General features: G+C 43.7%; 1 protein-coding gene across 2 annotated transcripts; it reads right to left on the bottom strand.

The window, feature by feature from the left end:
- Window positions 1-734: 734 nt before the first annotated feature.
- On the bottom strand, window positions 735-16,860 carry LOC310703680 (required for drug-induced death protein 1). 2 transcript variants are annotated; one of them, XM_083496180.1, is made up of 2 exons: window positions 16,296-16,860; window positions 735-4,437 (listed from the first exon to the last, which is right to left on the bottom strand). In XM_083496180.1, the coding sequence occupies exons 1-2, from the start codon at window positions 16,581-16,583 to the stop codon at window positions 4,318-4,320; spliced, it is 408 nt and encodes a 135-aa protein (XP_083352306.1). In that variant the 5' UTR covers window positions 16,584-16,860; the 3' UTR covers window positions 735-4,317. The 2 variants fall into 2 exon arrangements, with proteins under 2 accessions (XP_083352306.1, XP_083352307.1); XM_083496181.1 differs by lacking the exon at window positions 735-4,437 and adding an exon at window positions 13,263-13,560 and having other exon boundaries at window positions 16,296-16,835.
- Window positions 16,861-21,477: the final 4,617 nt, after the last annotated feature.

A 21,477-nucleotide genomic window follows, 5' to 3' on the forward strand; every position in this document is an offset into this window, starting at 1 on the left:
GCAAAAATCAGGCAACTATACAACCTTATCTGTGTAAAGAATCTCCTTCTTCCTCACTTTTGTCCAGTACCCAGGATTTTAGGTGCTTTATATAAATCATGAACTGCGTATACTAATTAGTCCAGAACTGTACTAATTAAGTCACAGCTGGAGGCAGTAATGCTTCTTGATACTAGGGGGTGAGGGTGGGTGGGGATGCTCTTGCCCCCAGGCCATGCTTGAGGGTTTCCTATACCTGGCCACTGTGGGAACAGGATGCTGGACTAGATGGTCCATTGGCCTCATCCAGCACACTCTATTTACATTCTTGACTGCCATCCAGCAACAGCAGAGAGGGAAGCAAAGTCTCTCCATCAGCTCTACTAAGAGACTCCTTGCTTCCTCAGACCTGTTTCCATTCAAGCTGATAATTGTATGAATCTTGCTTGTAAGTTCTAGAATCGGTATCTGAGTTTGCTTGCTTTCCTCTTCCTCCCCGTCCCCTTTTTCAGCTGGAGAACTGGGTGAAAATGTTCTAAATTAATGAACAAATAATTGTGATTCACAGAAGACAACCCACTTTATAGGAAGTTGTTACAGAGATCTTACCTTATGGGCTATTCACACACCAGTCCTGAATGAATAGTAGGTAAGGTAAAGGTAAAGGTCCCCTGGAAGGTAAAGTCCAGTCTTGTCCACAAGACAAGATTAATAGTAGAGAATGTTTGGAAAATCAAAAACAGTTTACACACAAATTGCACTCTGGTTAAATCTATTTAATTTATCTTAGTACACCAGCTTACTTGTTAGCAGGTTCATTAATATTAAGTAAAACAAAATAACAACCAGCTTTAAAGCATATTTCTTTTAAAAAAGCAAGTATTCTTGAATGAATTCTGTAAAGCTCAGAAGGTATATATAAAACGTATCAAAATTAACTATTATCTAGGTAGAAATATATCATTTCGGGAATGCAAAGGCTTGATTCTTCTGTCAACACTGGACAAGATAATTCTTTAAATGGCAGCTTTCAGAGATTTCCATCCGTAAGGTTAAACCCAGCAAGCCAGCTTAATGCTTTTTCCAGTGAGATATTCATCTGATCTCTTACTCTTGGTGCCTAGGGCATTCCAGGAAGATGAGTTTTATTAAACACCATGACAGATACTTCTGTCCTATACACACAGGCTGCTTGATTGTCTACAGCTGCTTTGACTGGAGCAGGATAAACAGAGAACTGCCAAGGCAACATCTAGTACCCAACAAATGGGGCAAAATTCTGCATGCCATACAGATGTTTTACACAACTCCCACCTGCTTTGTAATCCTAGGTGTAGCATTCTAGCTGCAAAGCAAGATTGCTGGGGCTACTTCCTATGCCTGCCCTGATTTCTCTGCCAAAAATGCCCTTGAGTGCCACATGAACTGCCCTAGACTATTGAGGATGTAAGGTGGCCCTCTGCACCACCAGTAGAACAAGAATTGTCATTTGCAATGCTGTCAGAAGCCACATGGTCCCAGGACAATCAGATCATAAGGAGCCACCTTATACTGAAATGGACCAACTGCTCATCCAGCTTGGTATTATTTATTTACACTGACTAGTAGTAGCTCTCCAAAGTTTCAGACATGGAGTCTTTCCCAGCCTCACCTGGAGATGCTGGAGAGTGAACCTAGGAGCTTCTGCAGACAGACAGGTGGGAGACACTCACTTACGAATCACCTGACATCATGGCACCAGGTGGCCCATTTTTGCCTGCAGGGGTCTTCAGGATCATTTTGTGAGGTGCTTCACAAGACCCAAGTAGGACTTCAAAAGCACCACCCATCCGTGGTACCTGTAAACCCCCTTTCAGCTGAGCCAGGTCTTCATCTGCCCCACAACTGATGACATATATGAAGTCAAGGGTAGGGCAGGTGGGTGTGGCTGGGCCAAAATGGCCTTGGGGCCATGAGAGGAGGCCTAACTAGGTCTAAGTCGGCCTGTGGGCTGAAGATTCCTCACCCCTGACCTACAGTCACAGGTCAAGCAGGTGATACAGAAGAAGAATGAAAGTCTAACGCAGAGTAGTGGTGGGGAAATGACATAATAGAGCAGGTGTGGGGAACCTCTTTTATAATGCTAGAATTCATGGACATACAATGAAGCTGAATGTTGGAAAATTCAGTATGTATTTTTAAAAATAAACACATAAACTATGGCACTTGCTCGCATAGTCCCAATTTAGATGGGTTTGAAAGAGGATTAGATTCTTAATTCTATGAAAGGGCTATAGATGGATACTAGCCATGGCAGCTGTGCTCCACCTCCAGAGTTGGAGGCAGTAATGCTTCCAAATACCAGTGCTGGAGACCACAGGAGACGAGAGTACTCTTGGGCTCAGGTCTTGTTTGAGAGCTTCCCATAAGCAGCTTGGCTGGCCACTGTGACAACTGGATGGCCTGATCCCGCAGGATCATCTTATGGTCTCACGTTCTAACCTGATGCTGCTGATCTACATCTCCCATAAACTCTTAGCTATTGAGACATGCTTGCTGAGGCTGATAGGAGTCATAGTTCTGCCACATCTGAAGGGCCAAAGGTTTCCCACACCTTTAATAGAGGTTTATAAAAGTACGCATGGTGTGAAATTAGCACAGTGGTGGGGAAGATTATTCAGCTCTTCTGGGCAGCCTTCTGGGGGCTGCATGACAGTGGTAGGCAGGGCCAGAGGCAAAAGCAGGCAGAGCAATGAATTTAAATGTTACCTTTGTACCACAGGCTAGTTTATACACACACCCCTGCCTCTATCCTCTATCCAAGCAAATGAAACTAATTATCTGCCCTCAAAAACACATTTCAGCCAGTGATGGTGGGCATGAGGCAAGGCTGGTGAAAGCGGGCATGGCTTGCAGAAATGTTCCCTTCCCTTAAGAGAGATAAAAGCACTACCAGGGCCTGGCAACCCTACCCACAGGGCTCTCACAATTCTCCAGCTAAGAACCAGAACTCCCAAGGTATCTGGAACTGATCGCAAGATGCTTGGCTACGTGATGGGTCCAATGCAATAATGTCCTCAAGCTCTTATTTTGTCAAATAATTTCTCTTCCCAATTCCCCCTTTTCATCCATCTTTTCTGGTCTTTGCCTGCTTCTGCTCTTGCTCCTGCGTGCTCTAACATGTAGACCAGGGATGGGTAACCTGTGGCTCTGCAGATGCTGTTGGACTCCAATTCCCATCCACCCCAGCCGGCATGGCCAGTGGTCAGGGATGATAAGAGTTGTAGTCCAACAACATCCAGAAGTTCCCAATCCCTGATATAGTAGACATTCCACAGTTGCAGCTTTTCCTGCCTTTGTAGAACACCAGCCCACCATGCAGCTTTACTAAGGCCTGACCAGAATTATGAAAACTTCCTCTCTTTGTTTTCCTTTCATGTGTCTCCCTTACCTGTCACTCTACCTCCATTTCCTCCTACATGCTGTCCTTTTCTTTGTCAAGGCCAGCCCAACTAATAGGCGGCAGTACAGTCTGGTCCATTGGGCTGAATGGGGCACTACCGCACCAACTTCATTTTACCCTCAGTCAACCTCCATCTCCCTACCTTTTTTCAATTATAATTGGTCCAAAGGATGTAACTGGCTTTCAGCTTCCTCCTCCTTAGCTTCAGTGTTTCCTGTGCAGAACTCAGCAAGGAGGAGTTTAGGGACAAAATTAGAATTAACTGACTTTGCCTATCATTGACCGTGGTTGTGCCTGTCATTGGCTCTGGCTCCACCTACTGTTGGCCTCCTGCCTTACACGCCAGCAGTCCCAGTGGAGACCAGTCACCACTGTTAGGCAAAGGTGGCTGCCTCAAGGGGTGAGGAATGGAGGTGAGGTGTTGAAGGACAGAGTTGTGCATGTCGCATAGTCTGCCCTATACCTCTCAGGCCTCATGTGTCGCAGGGGACACTGTCCTGCCACCAGTGTTCATTCAGCTGACAATCCAGTAGGATTTTGCACATGGAATGGGAGTTGGGGTGCCATCCTTGCCTCAGGCGGCCAAATGTCTTGGGCCAATCCTGCTGGTGGGTGGTTGACACACAATTACTATATTTCTAAAGCTAGCCCAGCTAATCAACGTTTTGTTCTTTTGGCCTTACTCATTCTTTTGATCAAAGCACTTATCAGAGAACTACTCAAGTCCAGAGCAGCAAATGACCCATCCCGAATGTTCAATCTGATCTATTTTTTCTTTCTTGGTGCTGAGTTGGGAGACATTTCTGAAGACGAAGTTTCAGCGAAAGGGAAATTTGGCCAGGTGCTTCAACGACCGTTCCTTCTGTCTTCAACCCAAATGTGGCAGGCTGCAAGTCTTAACGAAACGCCGTAGCTATTGAAACAGCCACTCCAAGAGGAGATGAGTAGGCATTAGCTAATCCCTGCAGACCAAGTACCAGATAACGGCATCCTTTTTGCAGTGCTTTGCCCACATTCTAGAAGAAAAGAACAGAGAACACTACTGAAGAGCAGGACATACTCAAGAAAGTGACAACATATACCCCATGTTTCCTCAAAGTGGCATACATGGGTCTCCCCACCTCTCCATTTTAATCTCACAACAACCCTGTAAGGTAGGTTAGGCTGAGAGATTGTGACTGGCCGAAGGTCACCCAGTGAACTTCATATCTGAGTTGAAATTTGAACCCCTGTCTTCCAGGTCCTGGTCCAACACTAACCATTACACCACACAGATTTTTTTACATTTATTTTCAGCTTCAAAAAATATTACTTGAGTGAGGCTCTGTTCTCACAATGCTTTCTGGTCACAAGGTATAGGAAAGCCAGTGCAGTGTACTAGAAAGAGTGGTGTACTTGGATCTGGGAGACTGGGGTTTGAATCCCTACTTAGCCATGAAGCTCACTGTGGAGCTGGCCACCATCTCTCAGCTTACACTACCACACCGAGTTACTGGTTAATGGTATGAGGTGCAGCCCCCTTAGTTCCTTGGGGCAGGGAGCAGGATACATTTGTAACAAAGGCCAGCTCACACGTGAGACAAGGTGAGGTGATCATCTCAAGTGCAGGGATCCACAGGAGCAGCAGGTTCTGGTATAGATTTTTATCCCCCTCCCCCTTGTTTCCAATGCAGATCTCCACTCACCTATTCTACTCTGCTGGGGAGCAGGGCATTATTTTGTGATTTGCCTCAGGTGCCAAAATGTCTTGGGCTGGTCCTGGATACCATGTTGATTTCATCTGAATGTGACTTTTGAGAGCCAGCATTTATCACAATCATGCAAGGCTTTGTTTTCCATGGAATTCCTCTATATGATACCACTTTCATTGACCAACCTACGTACATATATATGCACACATATGGATATTCCTTTCCTGCCTTATACCTCAAAGGGGTCTCAAGACAGCTTACAAATAATGTAAACCCAAACAGAAAATATACAATGCAACCCCCCACCTACCCCCAATTCCTTCTCACCAAAACCACTTCCTTTACACTGCCTGCACCCCTTTAGGAAGGCACATCAAGCGCCTCAGAACTCCATTAAAATCTGAGAAGAGGAAGAACTGTGAGGGGAGAGAGAGGCCATGTTTGCCATCAGGGAATGACTGTTTCCACCTGCCTTGCACCACCCTTCAGCAGGAGTGCTAGATTGGCTCTACTGGTGCATTTGCACTATGCTATCATCCCTACCTTCCTCCCCTTCTCCTGACAACTCATGGGGTCAGGTGAGTACCACCACTCTACCATGGCATCTGTTACTGCCTACAGAAGCTGCTTCCAAAATAAATCAGTGGGGAATTTCTGGTCTTTGGTTTGTTTGGTTTTGCTAGGAGCTAATGTCATCAGCTTTGCAATATTCAATATTTTTGAATATTGGTGACCTTTCTGTTCACTTAAATTTTGTCGGGTTGTTTTTTTGTAATTTGTTGTAATTGTGTTCTACTTTTTATTAGGTATCGTTGTTGCACTGCTCTCTTTAGACTTTCTTTTTATGTGAATCTATGACTATCACCTTTTTGAAAAAAAACCTTTATTTAGATAGGTAAGGTTGTTGCCTTTATTTTATAACATAATAATTTTATAATATAACAAGCCTTAAGGAATAGAGGGTTGAAAAGACATTAAAAAGAACAAAAGGCAGCTCCCCCAGATTCATGCTGGGACAAATGAAACAAAACCTCACTGGAAGCAGGAGGCTGCTATGCTGTTTTTGCAGCAAATACTTGGTGCTGGAGGAGTGTATGAGACTCCCTGGAATTCAAGCTATTTCCTTTAGACTGAGATTGCCTCAAGTACTAGATTACACAACACCAGCTATCTATCACCATGGGCTCATTCATCAGTTCATACTCAGGAAAAACTTAAGTTGTGGATTGTTGAGTGAGTCTGAATAAAGACTTGGTCATATCTACGCTATGCATTCAAAACACTAGGATACCACATTAATTATCAAAAGCTAATGCTATTCTAGGCTGCATAAACAGAACTATAGGGTCCTCATCAAGGGACGTAATAGTTCTGCTCCATTTTGCCTTGAGCATACCACTCCTGGGGAACTGTGTCCAGTTCTGGGCACCACAAGGACATTGACAAGCTGGAACGTGTGCAGAGGAGGGCTACCAAGATTATCAAGGTCACCTATGAGGAATTGGAGTTGGATATGTTTAGCCTGGATACGAGGAGACTGAGAGGAGATATAATAGCTATCTTCAAGACTCAATATGGAGGCCAATTGGCCGAAATATTGGGAAATAATAGAAAAAGAAGGTGATACTTGGAGACTGCAGAGTCTTGAGAAACTAAAGGATAAAGTGCGAGATTGGTTACATTATGCTCAGATTAGGGAGGTCTTTAATTTGGATAAAAAAACAGGTTTCCAAGTGGAAAAATCGAAATTAGAAACAGAACTGTTAGAACCTAAGACTAAGGTACTTTCAAAAATGTATAACTTGCTGTTGAAATGGAATACGCAGGATGAAACTGTCAAATCAGCTATGATAAAATGGGCACAGGACATTGGGCATAATATTATGTTTGCTGACTGGGAAAAGTTATGGATCACCGGAGTGAGGTTCACGGCATGTAATGCCTTGAAATAAAACATTATGAAAATGATATACAGGTGGTACATGACCCCAGTCAAGCTGGCAAAAATATATCACTCGCCTGATAACAAATGTTGGAAATGTAAGGAAGCTGAAGGAACATTCTTTCACCTTTGGTGGACATGCCCAAGGGTTAAGGCTTTCTGGGAAATGATTTATAATGAATTAAAAAAGGTATTTAAGTATACCTTCCTTAAGAAACCAGAGGCCTTCCTTCTGGGCATTGTGGGCCAAGGGGTGTTAAAGAAGGATAGAACTTTCTTTATGTACGCAACAACAGCAGCAAGAATACTCATCGCAAAGCACTGGAAGACACAGGATTTGCCCACTTTGGAAGAATGGCAGACGCAACTGATAGACTACATGGAACTGGCTGAAATGACTGGCAGAATTCGAGACCTGGGAGAAGAGACGGTGGAAGAGGATTGGAAAAAATGTAAAGACTATTTACAAAAACATTACAAATTGTACGAATGTTAGGAGTATGCACAAATGAGGGGAACACGGCAGCAGTAAATTTAGTGTAAGACATATGAGAATAGGTGATGTATGAGGAAATAGCGAAACTTGAGGAAACATTATGTTCAAACCTAGTAGGTTAATTTATGACCAAAACATTCTAAAGTTGGAATTAAATATTTGAGATTTATAAAATAAGATTGGAAGTAAGGTAACAAATTGCTGCATATAACTATTTGATTGAGAACGCAGGGAGGGGTGATGTGAGGAAGTCCAAAGATTATGAAAATATGATTTATGAATATTTTTACTTTATTTGTATTCTCTTTTCTTATTCTTACTTTTTCTTATAATCTTACTTTGATCTTTTTTGTTTGTCATGTGTTTGATGTTATCTTTGTTGTTTAAAAATTGCAATAAATATTTTATAAAAAAAATATATATAATAGCTATCTTCAAATATCTAAATGGCTGTCACATGCAAGATGGAGCAAGCTTGCTTTCTCTCTCTCTGGAGGGTGGGACCCAAACCAAGGGCTTCAAGTTATAAACAATAAGATTCCAACTAAACATCGGGAAGAACTTTCTGATGGTAAGAGCTGTTTGGCAGTGGAATGGACTCCCTTGGAAGGTGGTGGACTCTCCTTCCTTGGAGGTTTTTAAGAAGAGGTTGGATGGCCATCTGTCATGGATGTTTTAGCTGAGATTCCTGTATTGCAGGCGGTTGAAATAGTTGACCCTCAGGGTCCTTTCCAACTCTTCAATTCTATGAAGTGGCTACATTTTGGCCCTTTGGTCCAAACTAATTCTAAAACTTGCTGCAGCAGCAAGCTTAAGGCAGGGCAGTGATTGAACTTGTGGCCCTCTAGTTGTTGGACTACAAATCCCATCATCCCTGACCACAGGCCATGTTGACTGGGCTGATGGGAGTTGTAATCCAACATTATCTGGAAGGTTCAGAGTTCCCCATCTCTGTGATAGGGCCTACAAATAGTCGCACAATCACACCTCTTTAAAATGCACTGGTGCAGCCAACTCCCTATCAAATGCTTAGAATTGTGTGAAGTCCTTGGTGCAAGATCAGAATAAATTCCTGTTCAAGGAAGAGAAAGATGAAGCTGGAGTGCCACCAACAGAGGTGGTCACATAAAGGACATCATTGTCTCATCCTCTATCTAGCCTTGGCCAAATTACTTTACCTCTTTTGTTTCATTGGGCCTGGCAGAGATTGTGCCATAAAATGCTTGGACCTTGGCCAAAACAATGGAGCCCTGATTTCAGCAGAGTTCAAGGTACTTTCCAACACAAACATACAGCATGACCTTTGTGTTCATTTCCTATACACGATGAAGCAATATTTAAGAGGCGGGATGTGAAAGTCTCACCGAAACCTGTAGCAAATGACACAGACAACAACTCATGGCCATCAAACTCCCTGTGTACACACATTATACCTTTAAAGCACATTTGCCCCCTCAAAGAATTCTGGGCACTGCACTTTGTTAAGGTTACTGGAATTGTAACTCTTTGTGGGGTAAACTACAATGCCCATAATTCTTTGAGGAAAATAATGTGTTTCAAATGTGCTTTAAATGTGACATGACTGCTGTATGTTGGATCTTATATACAAGACTTATCAGCACCAACATGTGAGCTAATCATCCTTTCAGTTGACCCATACAATATATGAAATTTCCACAGACAACCTGATGCTTACTATTTTATCCAGGGATAGGGAACTTATGGCCATTGTCCCTGACTGAATGGCCTTGGACCAGTCATTTGGGCCAGAGTAACCTACTTCACAGGGTTGTTGTAAGGATAAAAGGGGAAAGGGTCATTTATATCCCAATGGGTTCAAGGTGACATACATGGCTCTCCCCACCTCTCCTTACCCTGTGAGGTAAATTAGGCTGGGAGACAGTGACTGACCAAAGGTCACCCAGTGAGCTTCCTGGCTGAGTGGGGATTTGAACCCTGGTTTCCCAGGTCCTAGTCCAACATTCTAACCACTACACCACACTGGCCAGTTTGACCTCCTTGCAGAAAAGAGTTGGTATGGGGGAAAGACTGGTAATTCCAATGGCAGAGCATGTAGAAGTTCGCAGGTTCAATCCCCAGGTAGTGCTGAAACCCTGGAGAGCCCCTGATAGTCATTGTAGACTGAGCAAGATGGACCAATGGTTTGATTCAGTATAAGGCAGCTTCCTATGTTCTTAAAAGGACAGGTATACGTATAATGAATTAATTAATTAATAAACAGCAAGAGTAGTATTTTCAGTGGTAAAACTATTGCAGCAAACCAGCAGCAAAGTGTTAATGCTGATGCAGTCGGACACAGAACGGAAGAGAGGTCTATTATTTTATCTCTTTGTCTCTGTTGCAGAGGGTGGGAAACGAGCCTCACACTTCTTGCTAATTGGAACATTGTCAAAGTAAGGATGCCAAGCCAAGAAATGCCGCACAAAGAGATGCAAAGCATCTGTCACGTGGATAAGCTTAGAGTATTTTACAGACTGAAATGGCAGGTCTCTCTTTTGATCTACAGGAATGCTGGCTTCAGCTCAGATAGGACTGGTTTCTTCTTAAAAGGGAAAGGGAAAAGGGGGGGAGGTGAAATCCAACAGGCTCCTTCACTGGATTTAACTTGTTATTTGTTTTTTCAAAGACAGTTCTGTTTGTGCTGCAAGAGCAGCCTTCTGCCACAAGAATTATCCAAAGAAGATCGCAGGAACGTATAGTTGTTATTATGTACTTATAAGTGGAGCCTGCAACAAAATGCTGCACTCTTTTTTTCAGGATTCCAACCACTCAATTTCCCCTTGTCCCCTCCCAACAGACAACAGTCAACCAACCAGCATTCTGTAGCCACTGAGCAGCACTCTCAGTCCTCACTAGGTTCTTTGCAGGGAGGAGTGTCCTTCACATTTTATCTAAGGATATATAGAGACTTAATTCTCAAACCTGGTTATGAACTTCCTCAAACCTGCTAAGAGGGTAAGAGGCCTCTTCTGGATCAGGCCAGTGGCCCACGCCCACCTAGTGCAGCATCCTGCTCTTACAACCAGATGCCCACGGGAAGCCCGAAAGCAGCACCTGGGCACAACAACACTCTCCATCTTCTGCTGTTTCCCTGCTGCCAGCATTCAGAAGTATGCTGCCTCCACCAGTGGAGGTAACAGCACAGCCATCAGAGTCACTGATACCCCCTCTTGTTTAATGTGTGCTGTTTTGCCTACAGAAACAACAGCATTCACACCGGGGCACTGTAAACAGAGGAATGTATTATGCCTCACCTATCTGTCTACATGAAGTTCCATAAAGGGGGGGGGGGTCAGATCCCTTTTACCAAGTCGTTTGCAATCTAAATAGGCAACAGGGGAGATAAAATGGGGTTTAGAGAGAGAAGCAAATGTAATAGTAATAGTAATAGTAATAGTAATAGTAATAGTAATAGTAATTTATTATTTGTACCCCACCCATTTGGCTGGGTTTCCCCAGCCACTCTGGGCAGCTTCCAACAAAGATTAAAAATACATTAAAATGTCACACATTAAAAACTTCCCTAAACAGGGCTGCCTTCAGATGTCTTCTAAATGTCAGGTAGTTGTTTTTCTCTTTGACATCTGATGGGAGGGCGTTCTACAGGGCGGGCGCCACTACTGAGAAGGCCCTCTGCCTGCTTCCCTGTAGCTTAGCTTCTCACAGTGAGGGAACCGCCAGAAGGCCCTTGGTGCTGGACCTCAGTGTCTGGGCAGAACGATGGGGGTGGAGGTGCTCCTTCAGGTATACTGGACCGAGGCCGTTTAGGGCTTTTGTGTGAGCAAAAGCAGGTTTACGCACGTAATACTTTGCTACAGGGAGATGGATTAAGAGATTTTTAAGCCTTGTAGAAAGACTTGGATTTTGAGGAGGGTGGTGAAGGGGTGGGGCAGACAGACAGACAACAGAGAGAGGGGAGGGAGGGAGGGAGGGAGGGAGGGAGGGAGGGAGAGAGAGGGGGGCACCATGTACATGGTCGGGGAGCAAGGAGAAAATTTCACCCATCACCCATACTGGGCAGCATAGGAGAATGTGCAGCAGGAGACTCACTTGAAGGTGGCAAAGCTGAAGCTGTGGTCACAACAAGCAAACCAGGACTGGTGTGCTCTAGGGCAGTTAAGATTATCAGCACTATCCTAAACAAAGTAATCCATGCTCTGGTAACCTCCAGGCTAGATTACAGCAATGCACTCAATGTGGCTTTGAAGATGGTTTGGAGCCAGCAGCTGGTGCAAAATGCTTCAGTTGTTTGAAATCATGCAATGCCGCTTCTGAAGAGTATGCAGTGGCAGCCTACACGCTACAAAGCCCAAATCAAGTTTTGAATGCTTCCCTGAATGAGTTAGGACCCAGTTATCTAAAGAAGCACCTCCCTTGGCATTGTCCTGCCTGGGCATTTAAGATTAGTCAGGAAGGTCCTTCTTGTCACTCTATCACTAAGCAAAACCTTAGGTGCTTTAGCTTGAGACAGGGCCTTCATGGTGATGGCGCCTTGAATGTGACATGTTCTTCCCTCGAGGCATGATTGGCATCAACATGGTTCAACTATTGGCACCAGGTGAACAAATTCATCAGAAGGGTTTTGAGATATTGAGCCACCTGGTACAGATACAGAATGAGCTTACTTGAGGGATCCCCTTACCCCATATATGCCCATTCAACCACTTTGAGGAACTAGCGCTTTTTATCCTGCACTGATAGGGAACTGAATTTTCAGCAGTACTTACATTTTTAAACTCCTTACCTATTGATATTGGGCAGGTGCCTTCATTGTATTGTTTTTACTGCCTGCTGAATTATTTGTTGCTTAGGCAATCCCACCCACATATGTAAGGTTGTCATGCATTTTAATAGGCTTTTTTTAAAGGTATACTTCAAACCACTGGTTTTATGTATACTTTGATTGTTTAGGCCAGCTTGTCTTTAACTTCTGCTTTTATTGATAATTATAACATAATTATCTAATCACGCCTTTCCTCCAAAAAGAAGTAAACCAATTAGAGGTTTTGACAATAGGCGTACATATTTTATAATTAAATAAATAAATATTACTATTCAGGCTTGAGATAGTTTTATTGACTAGTTTTGTGTTTTTATCTGAATGTGACCCTACTTGAGTTTGCTTTTTAGTGAAGGAAGTGATATAAAATTTTCTAAAGAACTAAAACAAAATGGAATTTAAAACGATAAACTTTCAGTGTACAAATTCAAACAACTGATTGCATTCAGGATAGCACAGTTACAAGGAAAATGAAAATTCTTGTCTCCTGCCACTTTGTCGCCTGATACACACATGCATATATAGGATCCATCCTATTATTTTTATTGTAATTTGTTTTAACGGATTTAAATATTGTGTTCTTATATTGTTGTAACCCACACTGGGACCATTTGATGAAGGGCAAGTAAGGAATCAAATTACTACTATTAATTTTATTATCATAAGAATTTTGGTTTAGGCATTTATTTGACTCTTTTCTTCTTTAAAGAGATCCCCCCCATGACCATTTTAAATAGTGTTGCTGTCAACTATCTAAGACCAGCTGCTGCATTAATTATAACAAAATTAACTGTTATTAATTATTAGGACAAGAATTCAGCTTTATTAATCAGGTATCTGAAAAGTAAGGAGCTAAGCTTTCAATGATCAAAACCTGAAATGAAATAAGCTAAATGATTTTTTATAAAAAAATAATAAATCCACATTTTTAGAGAACATTGAAAACAGCTCTTATGCAGGATGCCACTGTGTCATACATCATGCCAGATTTTCAGTGGAGCACCAACAAAGAGAAATTATGGCTATCTTTCATTGATACACAATTGCTACACCATTGTGTTTTTTGTTATCTCTTTTGTACCTACAACCACCCAATTCAGATTTGTAACAAAGTCTCGTCACAGTGACTTGCCAAAGGCAATTTTATAGAGTTGCACTTGATTCAATAATTTCCACAGCATGTATACTTTGCAGGTTTTCTTTTTCATCCTGAAAGGAAGTGTGCAAAATAGAGCAGTTATTTTATCTGCCAAGCCATTGAAAATCTACCATAGTGTTTTTGCCAGTTGAATAAGTTTCTGGTTTATTTCTTCATATGTTTTTTGTTTTTGTTGTTTTTTGCCTCAGTTTTTATTATTTGGTTTAATATTGAATGGATATTTGTATTTTTGTATACAACGCAATGAAATCTATATATGGATGAAGATTTGCCTCTTTCAATACTTTTAACCATTATGGGATTCTTAACTTAGTCCTCATCCAACTCCACTGTGGAGTGCTGGTTTTAACTTACAAAGCCCTAAGAGATGGGTAGGGAACCTGTGGCTCTGCTGATATGGTTCGGTTACAACTGCTTTCATCCCTGACCACTGGCCATGCTGGGGCTGATGAGAGTTGGAATCCAGTAACTACTGAAGAGCAACAAAGTACCTTAAGAACCCCCTCTCACTCGTGACCTTGCTCTTAGGTGAGCATCAGAGACCCTCCTCCATCCATGGAAGTATAATAGAAAAGATGGTCTTTTCCACTGAGGTACATAGTTTATGAAATGCCCTCCTCTGACCACCTTCATTATTGTCTTTTTGACTTCAGGTCAAAATATTTTTTTTATTTGCACAGGCTGGCTGTTGTGCTGGAACCTTAACATGACAAGGGAAGAAATTTCACTTCACTTTATGATAGCGAACGTAGAGAGTGACTGTTATTTTGCATGACTTAATCTGGGTTTGGGAAATCTTTTAGCCACAAACAAACACCTGGCCTCTCTGTGTGTTCATTTTAACACAAAAAGTCTCTTCATAGTCCATTCTTTTATTTCCTTTTATAAAACCATATAAAACCAGTGTTTCACAGCTGCTACAAGATTATCTTTCCTAATTAGAACAATAGACAGCAAAACTGACCCAGATCCCTTGTTGTCTCTGGAAAGCCCCACTCTGACCATGTGGTTTCTTGAATGATTCTTCCCCAAATCCATAGCTGTCAACCTTCCCTTTTTTTGTGGGAAATTCCCTTATTCCAGCACCATTTCCGGCTGCTATCCCAGATTGTTAGATATCCTGTAGACTGTCCCAGAGACAGGTGAGGCTGCTGATCACTTATTTTCAAATCTGAAAGTTGACAGCTATGTCTAAATCCCTGAACTGAGCAAACCAGACGACCTCCAAGATCCTGTCCAACTTCAACATCCTACAGTCCTTCAAAAGCAGGTGGCTTCAAACTTGCAATGAACATGCACCCAAGGTTGTCAACAACTGGGTCTGTTGCTATGAAAGTAAGAAAGGGCAGTCTTGGATCATTGTACAGAAGACCTTACGAATGCTGAGAGAACTGAACTGAGCACCATCCCAGACCCTCTACATGTTCTCTAGGAGTCATCTGAATAGAAAGGTTAAGCATATACCCTTGCGCACAAGGCCAGCCCAAGACATTTGGGGACCTGAGGAAAACGATACGATACGATAATCTTTATTGCCATTGTCCCATACAGAACAACAAAATTGAAAAAATCTACATCAGACATTCAAAAACCCACAAGCCTGCTATCCCAGCCTGGTTAGCCCCTAAAAACAAGGGCTTTCACACCCAAGCCCACCCGGGAAGAAGGGGTGAGTGAAGATCTGCATCAGGAACAAAGGAGGAATAGAGATCTGCATCAGGATCTGCTGCCCCTGTGGATCCTGCCACCACCCTGTGGATCCTGCCAGGGGTACCAACTTGAATAAAATATTGGGGGAGCCCAGGTAAGTCCAGCCCCATATAATTGATCGTATGACATGGCACATGCACACCATGTGAATGGCAATGTCCATCAACTTAGGGGGCCCTGGCACCCTCAAATATTTTTTTGAGGGGGTAAGGGACCTCCACCCCTAGGAGTTGGCTCCTGTGCCTGAGGCGGTTGCCTCACTTAGCCAGCCTCCTGGATGGGTCGGCTCTGCTTGCACACCACTCAGACCAAATACAGAGGTACAGTACCTCGGGTTAAGAAATTAATTCGTTCCGGAGGTCCGTTCTTAACCTGAAACTGTTCTTAACCTGAAGCACCACTTTAGCTAATGGGGCCTCCTGCTGCTGCCGCACCGCCTCCTCATCCTGTTCTCATCCTGAAGCAAAGTTCTTAACCTGAGGTACTATTTCTGGGTTAGCGGAGCCTGTAACCTGAAGCGTCTGTAACCTGAGGTACCACTGTATCCCACATTCCCACAACATAACTCAAGGTGCCTATGTCGCGGTTGGGTGAGATCCAGTTTTTTACCGCTCTGACAACAAGGTGCTAGTGAAGTGTGGTGAAGCCAGTTCAACAATCCGATGCGTCCAGAAGTCCCCCAGCTCTTTTTAAATACAGTGGTACCTCGGGTTACATACGCTTCAGGTTACAGACTCCGCTAACCCAGAAATAGTACCTCGGGTTAAGAACTTTGCTTCAGGATGAGAACAGAAATCGTGCGACGGCGGCGCGGCAGCAGCAGCAGGAGGCCCCATTAGCTAAAGTGGTGCTTCAGGTTAAGAGCAGTTTCAGGTTAGGAACAGACCTCCGGAACTAATTAAGTACTTAACCCGAAGTACCACTGTATTTGTTTTATTATATATGACTGAAGTCTTCCCTCATCCCATCCGATAGCCGGGGCGCTGAGGCTGGGCAAGACCCTCGCCTAGCGACCCCCGAATAACGGACCTGCGCGCGATGATCCGCCCCTCGTCCCGCCGCCCTCGCCGCCTACCTTGCCGTATTTCTTGAGCTTCCTCCTGCGCTTCTTGCTCTTGCGCTCGGCTTTGGGCTGCTGCTCGTCTCCCGCGCCGCCGAGAGGCTCGTACTTGTCCGGGAGGACGGCGAAGGCGACTTTCTTGGAGGCGCAGCCGGACTCCCCCTCCTCAGCGGGGCCGCTTGGGGCTGTCTGCCTCCTCTCCTCCTCCTCCTCTTCTTCCTCGTCCTTTTCCAGGATAGAGATTTCGTCCTCCGCAGGCCCCCGCCGGGGGTAGTTGGTTCTCCGGGTCCCCCCGACGGTCATGGCGCCCGCAGGTGGCCCCCGCGGAGAATGCGCAGTCGAAGAGCCTGAGGCACCTTTGCTCCCTTCCCTCAGCCGAGCGCGCAGCAGGAGATCCGCGCGCGGGGCCGGCGGGAGAGAAGTAACAGGTGGCGCTCAAGGGACACTTTCGCATAGGCGGCGCCAGCGCCAAGGCCGCAGCCTGCCCTCCCTGTGTCCCCACAAAAGGGCAGCGGGCGGGGAGAGTCCGCTTCCCGAGGCCTGGCAGCTGATCCAAGAAGTCCAACATCCTGTGCCAAACGGCGCTGTTGACAACACACACACACACACACACACACACACACACACACACACCCATTTCCAGGGCTTCCTGTTGCACCAGGCACTTCACATACCGACGCACAATAGCCGTGATCGGTAGGCTCAGGCAGGGAAAACAATGGCGTTGTGTGCGACTGAACTCTTAAAACAAAAGGAAAAAGTGCTGCCTCAGGAGAAGGGCAAGTTCCTCCCCGGGGTATTTGATCCATTGGCTTCTTCGGAAATTTATAAAGCTGATGGGACAGTTGATTTGGGAAAGTTTTCCCTGTCATCTTCTGCTTTCCCTCTTCCGCTTCCAGACCCAATAAAGTGTGAGGCCTTGAGATGAAAAAGATGTTTAAAAAAACCATAAGCATTTTTGCTTGGTATTATAGGTCAGGACATTAATAGGCAAGATGTTAAATTGTTTTTATATGCAACAACTGCAGCAAGAGTATTGTTAGCCCAGAAATGGAAACAAGAAGAAATTCCGACGAAAGAAGAACGGCAGACAAAATTAATGGACAATGCAGAATTGGGCAAAATGACAGGAAGGATTCAAAACCTGCGGGACTTGAGATTTACAGAAGATTGGAAGAAGTATATGAATTACTTGAAGAGCAACTGTAATCAACAAATTACGCTAGTAGGACTACAAGAAGTTTTGTAAGGAGAAATATACGAAGTGTTACAAAGTAGAAAAAGATAGAGATATTGGTTATGAGTTTGAAATGTAATAGGGAAGATAATAAATGCATACTGAGAGATTAGATTGGAAAATTTTCAGACAGGATTGATGGAAGTCAAAAAAATTGAATAAGATGTAAAAGTATGTTTAATTACTGTTGAAAATGATATGTTAAAAAACTATATATATATATATATATATATATATATATAGTATAATGTGTGTATATATAATGTTTTGCTGTAGCTCAGTGGGACAGGATCAGGTCCCAGGTTCAATCAGTGACCTCTCTAGGTAGGGCTGGAGTGTCGTCGTCGCCCCCCCCCCCGCCTTAAATCCAGGATAACTGCTGCCAGTCAGTGTAGACAGACTGAATATGGTTGCTAGGAACCACAAGTGAGGCAAGTGATGTGGTGGTGAGGTCCTGCTTTCAGGCTGCCCATAAGCATGTTCTTGGCCACTATGAGATGCTGTAGATGGACTATTGGCCTGATCCAGCAGGCTCTTCTTATGCTCTTATGATTCATAAGCCTTATACAAGCATTCTTTGAAATCAAGTTGACATAATGCATGTGATGGCCTGGCCCCCATTGTCTCCATTTTTACCCCCGACCTTGTCTCATTCACCTGGACAGCCAGAAGTAGGTTCTGAACATATTCAGGTCTAGAAATTGATCAGAATTCTAAACTTTGAATCCAAAGTGAGTCTAGGTTTGCAGGCATATTGCCTCTGCAAGAGAAGCGAGATCATATTTTTTTTTTTAGTTTAATGATATAAACCCTCCAGTACTTAATCTTCGCTAAACACTTCACTACACATCCATAAACCAGTTACATGAAATGATCAGTTCCTCCTCCTATTTTATGCTATTTCATCTTTAGTTCAGTAGCTCTTTGGTTGGAATTCATTAATAAGCTTATCTTGTTTTCATTTGATGTCGCTACTAAAGTAATTCCCCAAGTAATTAAGAATTTTACCATGCCTCACTGTCCGAGCGCTGTACTAGAAGTGTTCTTTTGATTACTAAGATATTGGGAATTATATACATTTTCCTCCAGCAGGAGCTGTCATAAAGAATCTAATCTTTCTCCCCCACCCCCCAAATCCCATTTTATTCTGCACTACTGGTTTCTAATACTTTATGTGAGAAAAAAGTACATTAATTCTGAGGCTGAATTTGGTTTAGCAACATGGGTTTTTGGGGTTGGGGGTTGGGAAGGGAATCTATCATTGTAAATATATTATAATTAAAGGGCACAACTGGCCAGCAGAGTCCCTAAAGGAAAATCACCAAACCTGTGCATCAAATTCATAGATAGATCATCTAGCACTCAATAAATCTCTTCACAGCTGTACTACCTCATGGAAGAATGTAGCCGAGGCAGAATCAGATAGACCCTTTAGACCAGGCATGGCCAAACTTGGCCCTCCAGCTGTTTTGGGACTACAATTTCCATCATCCCTGACCACTGGTCCTGTTAGCTAGGGATGATGGGAGTTGTAGTCCCAAAACAGGTGGAGGGCCAAGTTTGGCCATGCCTGGTTTAGACTATAGGCTTCCTGTAAGGCATTGGGTTGGCCAATGTGAAGACGCTTAGCTATATGGATCTTTGGTCTGATGATCTTTGGCCTCTTAAGTTCTTTTGATTGCAGGTCTAGCTGGGCGATGACCAATCTTCTCCTCTTGTTTGTCTCAGCTTGGTCACCTCATGTATATCCTGCACTTTGCCAAAATAATAGCCTCAGTCTGGCCACATGACGCTCTTCCTTCCTTATAGGAGCCAACTCCTAGGAGCTAAGGTCCTTTTGACCCCCTCAGTAAAATATTTGATGTCTCTCTGCAAGTTGAAGGGCATTGCCATTTAAATGGTGTACGTGACTTCTGATCAATTATGTGAGGCATGGCTTACCTGCCCCCTGCAGCCTTCCTTAATTCCCTACAATAGGTTCCTGCTCACTCCCAGCTCCAGCAGTCATTTGTTATTACTTTCAAAGACTGCCTTTGCTTTGCTCCCCACTTCACTTCCCACCCACACCCAGATATATCCCTGCCTATTACATTCTTTCCTCCAAGCTCCATCATTCTCAGATGTTTTAATGTCCCCCAAAATCCACTCTCTCCACAACTACCCGCCCAACACATGAAACTGGCTCCCAAGACAGCTGCTTGATGCCACCTCTTCCTTCACATCCATAGTCAAAACCCACTTTTCCATGACACCTTTGGTTGAATCCCCACATTCGCATCTGCAGCTCATTACAACACTGGAAACTGCCTTATACTGAATCAGAATATTGATTCATCAACCTCAGTATTACATTGACTGGAGCTTGAGGTCTCTCTTTCTCTGGAGGTTTTTGAAGCAGAGGTTGGATGGCCATCTGTCATGGATGCTTTAGCTGAGATTCCTGCATTCCAACGGGTTGGACTAGGTGATGCTGGAGCAGGGGGGGGGGCATCCAACTCTATGGTTCTATGTCTGGCAGTGCCTATCTAGGTTTCAAGCAGTGGTTTTTCTCAACCCTACCTGGAGATTCCAGGGATTGAAATTGGGACACTCTGCATGCAGAGCAGATACTGTACCATAGAGCGATGGCCCTTTCCCAAATCATCCTAAGCACATGTTAAAATGAAACCATCACATATTCTTCATTTACCCCTCCTCTCCATTTTCCCTGGGTCAAATTTCAGGCTGCAGTTTTGTCTGGGCAAAGGCCTGTCTTCTACTCTGCAAAACGCCATGTGTCCTGATGGTTGCAATAAATATTTACTTGCTACCATCTTTATATTCTTAACAATCACAATTTACTAATCGCCTTCTACAAAATCATCTCAAGGCAATAAAAGCAGCAAAGAAAAGTTACAAGCACACACACAAAAAACAGATGATACATTTAAAACAAAACACTACAGAATATACACTTGTAGCAGAGACCCATTTATTCAGCTAAGAAAGCCCATCAGAAGAAAAATATCTTAATTTAGTCCCTGGAAAGCACAGATAGTGGGTACCTGTCATATCTTGACAGGAATGCTATTCCACAGAACAGGGCAGCGACAATGAAAGTCTTTTTCCGAGTTACTGTGGAGCGGGCTTGTGAGATCATCAGAATTTGCAGAAGAAAATCTCCCACAAACTGCAATGATCTACAGGGTATATAAGGGCCAAGGCGGTTTCTCAAGTAGCTAATTAACTTACACTTTAGTACAAACACCTTGGACTTGGCTGAGTAGCAGATTGTTAGCCACACACCAGGTGCAGCCTCTGAACCAAGCCCAAAGGTAGTCCTCACGATGCAGTGATCCAACCTTGAGCTCACCTATGCATGGGCGATTGTGGTCAATCTGTCACCATCCATGAATGACCACAACTTGCCTATGAACCAACTTTAGTGTGTAAGCTTTTATGTAAAAGCAGAGTATGCTTACAATTCTTGTTACTTTAGAGGAAAACTGAAAATGTAAATTGGACTGAATAAAAAACTTTTAGGGGAAAATTCTCAACCATTTATGGCGAAGTCCTTCTAAGCCACAGGGTGCCCTTAGTTCAGGAATCTCGGGCCTATGTGACCCTCTTGACACTCCACAGCCACACTCCTCAGCTGCCCTACTTGACACCTCAAGTGTTTTTTTGCCAGTCTGGAATGTGCCCTTGAACTCTGGGATGATGCTTCTTGTTTGCCTAGATTGATAGAGAGGGGTGCATGAGTGTGTGTAGAACATTTGTTACTTTGCCCACTATTGCCTCTTGTCTCACCCACCACTGCCATGTGGCCCCCAAATAGTTGCCCAGGAGGGAATGTGGCCCTCAAGCTTAAAATGCTTCCCAGTTCCTGCTCTAGACCCTTTGTTGTTGTTGTTTAGTCGTGTCCGACTCTTCATGACTCCATGGACCAGAGCACGCCAGGCACTCCTGTCTTCCACGGCC

The sequence above is a fragment of the Podarcis liolepis genome (genome assembly GCF_965112155.1).
Source record: "Podarcis liolepis genome assembly, chromosome: 3".
NCBI lineage: Eukaryota > Metazoa > Chordata > Lepidosauria > Squamata > Lacertidae > Podarcis > Podarcis liolepis.

Excerpts from the sequence above, each read along its gene's own strand:
- LOC310703680 (XM_083496180.1), bottom strand. The coding sequence starts at position 16,583 with ATGACCGTCGGGGGGACCCGGAGAACCAACTACCCCCGGCGGGGGCCT. Across the intron at positions 4,438-16,295 it reads AGCTCAAGAAATACGGCAAG|AATGTGGGCAAAGCACTGCA; the intron begins GTAGGCGGCGAG and ends CTTTTCTTCTAG.